The sequence below is a fragment of the Plecotus auritus genome, assembly GCF_963455305.1.
Source record: "Plecotus auritus genome assembly, chromosome: 7".
In the NCBI taxonomy this organism is placed as follows: domain Eukaryota; kingdom Metazoa; phylum Chordata; class Mammalia; order Chiroptera; family Vespertilionidae; genus Plecotus; species Plecotus auritus.
In genome coordinates this window covers 11306047-11315270 of record NC_137774.1, presented here as the reverse complement: position 1 = coordinate 11315270, position 9224 = coordinate 11306047, and the positions used below count along the sequence as shown (strand labels likewise).

General features: G+C 52.1%; 1 protein-coding gene across 2 annotated transcripts; it reads left to right on the top strand.

Moving 5' to 3' along the window:
- Nucleotides 1–2068: 2068 nt before the first annotated feature.
- On the top strand, nucleotides 2069–4534 carry HOXB2 (homeobox B2; the record flags this gene model as incomplete). Of its 2 annotated transcripts, none has more annotated exons than XM_080681084.1 (2): nucleotides 2069–2696; nucleotides 3439–4534. In XM_080681084.1, the coding sequence occupies 2 exons, from the start codon at nucleotides 2315–2317 to the stop codon at nucleotides 4122–4124; spliced, it is 1068 nt and encodes a 355-aa protein (XP_080537210.1). In that variant the 3' UTR covers nucleotides 4125–4534. The 2 variants fall into 2 exon arrangements, with proteins under 2 accessions (XP_080537210.1, XP_080537211.1); XM_080681085.1 differs by having other exon boundaries at nucleotides 2315–2696; nucleotides 3442–4528.
- Nucleotides 4535–9224: the final 4690 nt, after the last annotated feature.

Here is a 9224-nt window from a genome sequence, read left to right as displayed (position 1 = left end):
ACAGCACAACAGGGGGCGGGGGAGCCGTGTCTCCGGGAAGGAGGGCTCTCTTGGCCCCTTTTAACACCCAAGTTTTCTGCTCTTCTCTAATCTGGCAGTAAAACCTGTCAGCAGGGTTAGGGGGAGCCGTATTTCCTGCAGGGACAGGCTTGGCCGGCTGGTGCCGGCAGAAGCCCTCGACCCTGCAGCCAGCTCCAGAGCCCGTGAAAATACTTTCAGGGCTTCTCAAGGGGGTGGCTGAGAGAGAGCGTCCCCATCCACACCTCCCCATGGTAAATTGTGCTTTCTTTGGAGCTGAGCTGGACATAACCGTCTCTGGCCAGTTTGTCCAGTTCGTAGCAGTTCTCTTTGAGCCCTCCAGAGCTTGCCAGACCGGCCACCCCCTGTCCCCGCAGCTCCCACCTCCAACTGGCTCTCCTCCAGCCCCAACCTTCGATTCAGACATCTCGGTCTTTTTTAAATACTCACCACAACCCACGCGGATGAATACTCACCGCCACCCACGCGGAGGTTTGCATTGACAGAAAGTTTCTAGTTCCAGCTCCCGGCTGAGTTGCCATTTCTCTGCTAACCAGCCTTCTCCTCCTTGCTGGGCAGCTGGGAGCCAGGAGGGGGAGGGGAGGCCAGAGCCGTGGGAGTTCTCCAGACAAACTTTCCACCCAACTCAGCGCCCTACCCTCTGTCCCCATTTCCCATCTGTTTCCCCATCTCCCAGAATCACCTTTCTCTTGTGCTAACACCACCCACCCCCAGGCCTTTTAAAGGGATGGGGAATTTCGGCTGTTCCCTCTGCTTTCCCAAAGAGCCAAATTCTTTGATGCCATCCGAGGGAGCTGTCAGGGGGCTAAGATTGATCGCCTCATCTCCTCTCCGTCCCTCTGACCCACTTATTTAAAAATCTTCCCCCAGATCGACTTTTCATTTTCTGCTTTGAGATTTGGTTTACCACCAATTGCTTGGAACCCTAAGTCTTGTGCCTCCTCTCTGCAGTAAATTACAGCACGCCCTGAAGTTCCGACTATCTGGATCCTTTTAAAATAAATAAAAAACAAAAATTCCCTCCGGGGCCAGGAAAGGAATATCATCTCAGTGGCCATTATTCCCACCCCCTCCATGTTCAGGGAATTCTTTCTTGACAGTGATTTTTTTTTTTTAAAACTAGCACAATGATAAAAATAGGAGGGGGCATCTCTTTGTCCTAGGGGAGAAAATCCCCCCCCCCCAACTTTGAGAATGTTTCAAGTTAAATAAATGGGTGGCCACCTTGGTTCTTGTTCATGTTCCTGGGTATAGATACAGATACAGGCTTGAGGCTTGAGTGGTGCTATGCATTTTAGACCCCGGCCCTTGAGGGGGCGTGCCATAGAGGAGTGCAGATGCCTCCAGGTGAGGAAGGCAGGTGAGGTGGGTGGACATAGGGGCAGGGGCAATGCTGCAAACACTGGGCAGAAGGGGGACTGAGACCACACAGCTGTGGAGGCCAGAGGCCCAAAAGGGCCTCTCACCATCTATTTCACTCCTCTGTGTCAGCCTGGGAGTGCCTGTCGATTTCCTGAGATTTATCTGTTGCTTTTGGAGGGTGGGATGGGGATAGTGGTGCTGATGATTGTAAATCTCTTCTCTTCCCTATTGCACCTTAACACCGACTTGTCCCCAAGGCTGGCGGGAAAGCCTCTTTCTACTACCTCTTCCTGTCACATTGAGATCCTCACTCAACCTTCCTTTTTGGGGGATGGGGGAAGATGCTGCTGGCCATGTACATAAAGCAATTAACTCTATTAAAATATTTCGAAAAGAGGAAAATCTATCCCTTAGATACTCTTGTTTTCCAGGCTTCTGGAAGATTTTAATTCTCTGAAGGAGATGAGGGAAATGTTCTCTCTCTCTCTCTCTCTCTCTCTCTCTCTCTCTCTTAAGAAAGGGAGGCATTGGGGAGAGGGAGTGAAGGACTGGGGGGCTCATGGTGTCCAGGTCGGGGGTCCTCTAGAGTTTTTGAATCAATTAAAGCAAATAATGCTCTCTGTTTTCCACCAGGCCCAGACCAGCGATTGGCCGAGTCTGGTCCCGTGACCACGAATTCCCTGCAATTTCGCCAGAGTCCTGGGTTTAATAGAGAGAGTCCCCATACGCTTGTATTTATCAGCAATATACAATTATAAAGGCCCAAAATTTAAAAAAAGAGAGAGACAGCAAAATCCCTCCCTCCCAAAATCGTTCCATCACATAAACCTGGGGGGGGCAGGAGGGGGGGTCCCTTCCGATCCTCCCTCCTGACGCCCCCCCCAGCAGGCCCCCTCCCCCACCATTGAAAGCCATGAATTTTGAATTTGAGAGGGAGATTGGGTTTATAAACAGCCAGCCATCGCTCGCCGAGTGTCTGACTTCCTTTCCCGCTGTCTTGGAGACATTTCAAACTTCATCAATCAAGGAGTCGACATTAATTCCTCCTCCTCCTCCTTTCGAGCAAACCTTCCCCAGCCTCCAGCTCGGCGCCTCCACCCTTCAGAGACCCGGGAGCCAAAAGCGAGCCGAAGATGGGCCCGCTCAGCCGCCGCCGCCGCCGCTCCCCGCCGCCCCCCTGGCCCCCGAGTTCCCCTGGATGAAAGAGAAGAAATCCGCCAAGAAACCCAGCCAATTTGCCACGTCTCCTCCGGCCGCCTCCTCGGTCCCAGCCTCCGGGGTCGGCTCGCCCACAGGTCAGTAAAAGGGGTAGTAGGGGTGGGGTGAAGGGCAGCTAGAAGACAGGGGGAGAAAGAGCGATGGGGGAGGAAGAAAAGGTGGCAAGCCTGTTGGGGTTCCTTGCCCCGTTGATTTCAGTGACAAGGCAGCAGAACAGACCGCTGGGGTTCAGGCCTGGCCGCTGCCAGATTCCGTCCCTCCCGCCTCCCGCCCCCCCAGCAGATTTTGGAAGCTAGTTGGGGAAGAGCTTTTTCTCTGCTAGAAGGGAATTCCATTGCCCTTTATCTGTGAGGAGGGATGAATGTGTGTTGTTGTTGGGGCTGAATCTGAGGACAGGAAAAGATTCGGTCCCATTTCCCCCAGCTCTGACACAGGAGGGGGAATCGAGGAGCTAGGGAGGAAAGGAGGTGAGGAACCATCTTTCTTTATACACCCCCTCCCTGGGTGGTGTCTGAATTAAGGGGTCCACTCGGAGGACCTGGGGGAGGCTCTGAGGTTCCAGGGGCAAAGGGGAGCCGGTTCTAACCCCTGCATGGCCCGTGGGCGGCTCTCTGAATGCTTTGCCCTGACCTGGGCCGGCTGTGCAGGCGAGAGGGACGGGGAAGAAGGGAAAAGCAATGAGAGCGAGCCGCTTTGGTGGGCGGGAAGGAAGGGGTGCAGCTGCTACTGTTTTCGGCGGATGGAACAGTCTTTTATTTCAGCTGAACTGAGGTTGGGAGGAGGATGCGGACCGCTCTGATGCTCCGTCTGCTTTCCCAGCAGATGGCCCGGGGCTGGCGGAGGCGGCCGGCGGCGGGGCGCGCAGGCTGCGCACGGCTTACACCAACACGCAGCTGCTGGAGCTGGAGAAGGAGTTCCACTTTAACAAGTACCTGTGCCGGCCGCGCCGCGTTGAGATCGCGGCCTTATTGGACCTCACCGAGAGACAGGTCAAAGTGTGGTTCCAGAACCGGCGCATGAAGCACAAGCGGCAGACGCAGCACCGAGAGCCGCCCGACGGGGAGCCAGCCTGCCCGGGCTCTCTAGAGGACACTGGCGAGCCCGCCCCGGAACCTGTGGCCAGCCCCGGCCGCCTCTCCGCCTCGCGGGTGGCGCGGGAAGCCTGCTCTCACGCGTCCGAGGTCGCCCCAGGCCCCCTGGGCGCTCCGTGCGCCCCGCCTTTGACCTCTCGCCCGGAGGGCGCGGGGACGCCGAGCCCCGACTGCGCCTTGCGCGGGCCCCGCGGGCTGGAACCGGAGCTGTTGCCCGAGGAGGCCTTCCCTGAGCGGCAGGATTCGCCTTTCTTGCCCGACCTCAACTTCTTCGCGGCCGACTCCTGTCTCCAGCTGTCCGGAGGCCTCTCCCCCAGCCTGCAGGGCTCGCTCGACAGCCCTGTTCCCCTTTCCGAGGAAGACCTGGACTTCTTCACCAGCACCCTCTGTGCCATCGACCTGCAGTTCCCCTAACCGTCTCCTCCTCCCGGCCTTTCTGCCCGCCCCCCCGCCTCCCAGGAGCCCCCAACCCCCAAGTGGTTTAGATTTCTTTATGTATTTTGCTAAAATTCAGGTATTATTGAATTAGCGTTTAACCCACTTCCTTTCTTCTCTCTCTAAAATATTGGATACTCGGGTGTCTTTTTGAAACCACAGAAAAATTCCGTTTGGTAGACTTTTTCCAACGAAATCTCAGGAATAATGACACTGTAGGGGTGGGGGTGGGGGGCTTTTCTTTAAAAAGAACTAGAAGAGCCTATTTTCCACTTTTTTTTTAAGTTTTAGACCGTAGATTATTTATTAAAACTCTTTAATAATAGGAAAAGGGGAAAGTATTTATTGTACATTATTTTCATAGATTAAATAAATGTCTTTATTATACGAAAACGAGTGTTTGTGTTGGGACGCAGCCCCTTCCCCCGAAGCCCTTAGGCCGGTCTGACGCCCTGGGTTCCCCCCGGGCTTGGTCTGGTCCCGGGCGGGCTAAGTCCGGGTGGTACAAAAACGGCCCCACTCGGCCCCCGCTTCTCCTCCCGCAGCTCCGAGCCTGGAGGGAGGTTTGCTGGAAGCTGGGTCACCTCGCCACCGCCCCACCGATAGCCTTTGGCCCCGCGCGCGTGTTCCCGGCCTCCGCGTAGAAAGGTGGGCGGGTGCAGGGAGAGGGGTGCTGCCCACAGGAGAGGGTCCGGGGAGAGGAGGCCTCGGACACGCGGTGGGAGCCTGGGCCGAGGGCCGCAGAGAGGACATGGAATTGGGAGGGGTCCCGGGGTCTCCGGGCTCCAAGCTGCCGCGCTCCAAACGGCTTTCCCCGGCGCGCAGGACGCCTGGGGACGCGAGGCCTGGAGGCTCGGCCCGGCGAAGGCGTGGAGCGGGCTTCGGGCTTTTCTCGGGAAGCAGATCCCCGTGCCCCGTGCCCCGTGAGGATAAAGGGCCTCCACGTGGGAGGGAAGGAAGGAAGGAGGCCGCGGGAGAAACGCAGCGGGGCCGGCACCGATGCTCTTCGTCCCGCAGTCGCTCTGGGGCTGGGACAGCGTCCGGGAGGCGGCGGGCCGACCGGCCCAGGGAGCCCGGGCAGCGCCGGCAGGCGCTTGGCCTGCAGGGAGGGAAGGAAGAGCGAGGAGTGCGGGAGGGAGACGGGGAAGCAAGGATGATGCTCAAAATGGCGCTGGGGCCGGGCGGTGGGGAGGCGAGGGAAGAGCCGCCATGACGGCTCTTTCTCCTTTCTGGACCGTTCAGACACCAGTGCAGAAAGGGAGCCAGGGCGTCTCCTTCCAGTTTTGGTTTTATTTTTAAAAAATGAGCCCAGTGGATGCCGAGGACGCGAGATGGATGGGGAGTCCGCGTGGGGATGAGAAGCGGAGCGGAGGGGAGGGGAGGGGGCGCGCCGGGTCTGCAGGCCCGGGTCCGCCTGGGCGACTCAGGCTTTTGATCCTTCGCTCTGGGATTGCAGCCTGCCCAGAGCTTTCTCCAAATGCAGACCTACCTGTCTTTGCCAACAACTTCATTTGCCATCTCCACACTAGCTCCTATCCCCCACCTCCCAGGCCTGGCCACTTGCACACCCCGTAAGCGGGAAGCCGGGATCGATCTTCCCCATCTGCCTTCTGCTTTCTTCCGGGGAACGTGGAGATTTAAAGGGCCCTGGAAAGCAATCCATCCTCCTTAGGTTTATTTAATATTTCTCGGGCCCAGAAATAGACACCGCAGAGCTACCTCCCTAGCAGATGCTGCCAGTATCTAAAATCAGTTTATTTCTTGGGCCTCCAAGACGTGCCCCTGGACCAACAGGCCGAGGACTTGCAGTCCCGGGCACCAACAGGCAACAACTGTCAGGAGAAGCCAGAAGCCAGCATAGGTCATGACATATAGGACCAGACAGGCCTCTGAATATTTTTTTTTTCAAACTGGACCCTCAGTGTGGGAAGTACACACATCTTATTCAGCTGAAATTTAATCCCTTAAACTGTCTTAATATAGAATCCGCCTTCTGCATTAAATAATCTTATGTCATGTTAAATTGCACTCATTTCTTTCACAAATAAATTAACATAGAACAATTAGATGTGTTATAACAATATCGTGTATCTTATTAGTTTATTTTTCCTCATAAAATATATAGGTATGAAATAAATTCAATATATTAAAGTAATAATACACAGCTTATTGGCTCGTGTGTTTATTTTCCTCATAAATAAGTGAGTATACAATATATTAAAACCACACTATATATTTTATTGGGCTATGTGTTTATTTCCCTACAAAATATGCCCATAGGCAGTGTTTAACATCTTAAAAATCACAGCACATAGCCATTTCCACACTAGCAAAATGAAACAGACATTTCAGCTGGGGCTTTGATTTCTATGTACAGCCAAACTGGATAATTTGGTCTAATTAAAAATGCTCTTTCAGCTATCACAGGTTGTTACAAAGATCAAGAAGGATCAGAAGGATCTTGCTAATTGCTCACCTTCCAGCTTTCTTTGGTCAAAAAGAGAGCACCCTTCATCAATGCCAAAAAAGGCAGGATCTGCTCTGCTGGAGAGAATTCACATCTTGGGATCAGGGCTTGGTGTGCAATACTCAGGGGCCTCTGAGGCTCTGGTTCTGTAAGAGTCTTGCTGCTCTGTGGCCCAGCAGCATCAGCCCTCCCCGTGAGCTAGTTAGAAATGCAGAATCTTAGGCCCCACTCCAAAGAGAATCAAAAACTCCATTTCACAGATCCCCAAGTAATTTATATGCACAGTAAAGTTTGAGAAGTACAGCTAGATCATAGTGCTACCTTGCTCCCTGCCTTCCTCCAATGCTTAAGAATTTTTGACCCACTTTACCTGGCTATTGCCTTCCAAGCTTCCCCAACCCAAATCTCAGCTCCTGCCTGAGGCTGCATCAGACCAGATTCCTTCCTGCCAAAGTGAGTGTGGAGCCAGGAGGATCCAGCCAAAGGCTCAATCTACCAGTCTAGTTCTAGGTACTTAGTGAGTCCTGGGGGTGAAAAGCAGTCAATCCAAGGAAATTGGGAGTTTTAGTATTTCCCTTGGTTGATTATTAGGGAGCAGTTGGACCTCTTTTTACAGGCAACACACAAATATTTCTCTCTCTCTCTCTCTCTCTCTCTCTCTCTCTCTCTCTCTCTCTCTCTCTCTCCTTATACTCACAAAACTCACCATTTCTGATGCTACCACAGCAGAACAAAGAGGCAATGCATTTTCAGAAGGAAATGACTCCTGCTTTCAATCTCCCCACCCAAATTCAAATTCAAAGGAATGCCTGGCAATTTGGGATTCATAAAGAAGGGGGACTCAAGATACCTGTGTTCCAAGTTAGCTCTTCTTCCTTGTCTCATCTCTGGGGTCATCCTCTTTAGTCTGAGTTTCCTGGTTGGCTATGGAGATGGAAGGAGAAGAGGAGGGGTTCCCAGATAAGGCAGTAGACTCCCCAGTGATGGCAGGTTAAAGGACAGTGGCAGTGCCAAGTGGCTGTACTCTCTTATCTCGTCCTGGTTAGGCCAGGACCCAACGTGAGTGGTCTTGTAGCACAAACTGGACATAAATTGACTGTGGTTGGAATGGGAATATTTCAATGCCATCCCAAAAGCTGCTTGTCAGTCTGCCTTGCTTTTGATGAGTCATTCTTTTAAGAAGAATGGCTCATTAATATTATAGTGAAAGCAAAGGGCCATTAGATTGAGGAATTATTTGCAATCACGATAGCACTGAGTCATTTAAAAAATGTAACTTATGCCTGGACAAGTCCCGTCTCCTTTCTAGACCTCAGTTTCTGTAAAATAAATGGAAGAACTAAATGCCTCTAATGTCCTGTACATTATGTGCCAAAAGTATATTCGTTAGTCTTCACAAACAATACATTAAATATTTATTGTAGCTGGTGCTGTGTGCTTTTAAATGGAGGTGGTGACAATTGCCCACCTCCCAAGTGTCCAGTGGAGCCATTTTAACAAATTTTAATTTGTATCTTTACACCAAAGTTGTGCCATAGTCATTATTTAAATGTGTAAGGAGAGAAATCTTTTCAACAGGCATGTAATTGGATGCAGTGCTGTGTGCCAGATGCCAGGTAGTCAATAAGTATGAATATTAAGAAGTGTCCTAGCCGTTTTCTGCTGGCTTTCATCCGCTGCCACCTTCCCCAACACTTGGTTATGTTTACCCTGGTTTGAAAAAGAGTAGGATGTTTTATACCACAAGAGGCAGGCACCACACTTCTTCTTTGACATGGTGTACTCGACTTTAAAAGTCCCCCTCCTCAGATTTCATCTGCTTGCTGGAGCATCAGAGCATTGGTACAAATGCTGGATCTCCCTAAATAGCCCCGCTGAATTGGCCTGCCCACCTTTCCCCCAAGTCTCTGACAAGCACTCAGTGGCCCCATGGTGCATCTTCTTGAAATGTGTTCTAGTCAAATACATTTCCTCAGTTTGCAGAAAGTAGGGCCCCATGTCCTCATCCTCTTTCCCTGCTCCCCCCCCCCCTCATCTATTTCCTCTGTAATGTCACCTCTCTCTCCCTCAGCCTGCCCAGCCACTCCAGCCTTACTTGCCTCCTCTCTCATCCACAAACAGCCAAGGACATTAGTGCTACGGACTGAGCCCTGTGCCTGGAGAGTTCTTCCCAGGAAATTCACACACTCCTTTCCACCTACAAGTCTTTGCTCCAATATTGGTATGGCCCCAATCCTCCAATGACTCTCCAGCTCAGCTCTGTTCTTCTGTCCCCCACCGGGCATCCTCTCTCCAGACTGAATGGTGAGGCAGATATTTAGTGCCTGAAGGACATCTAACAAACTGCTTCCTCCTCGAATGAAGAGTCAACAGTGAAAGAATCCTCCTAAAACCTTCTCTGACCGCCGCAGAAAAATCACAGTCTGGACAGTCATTCATTTACAAATTCAGTTTGATCAGAACTTGCGGAAGTTTCCAAAGTGGATATTTTGGCCACAACTACCACACTTGGATAAACCCAAACCAGTAGGAAATTATGTCAGTTCTTCTTCCTGTCACTCGAATCTTTCCTTTTAGAAAGATCCCAACTCTCTGACTTACATTTTGACCCA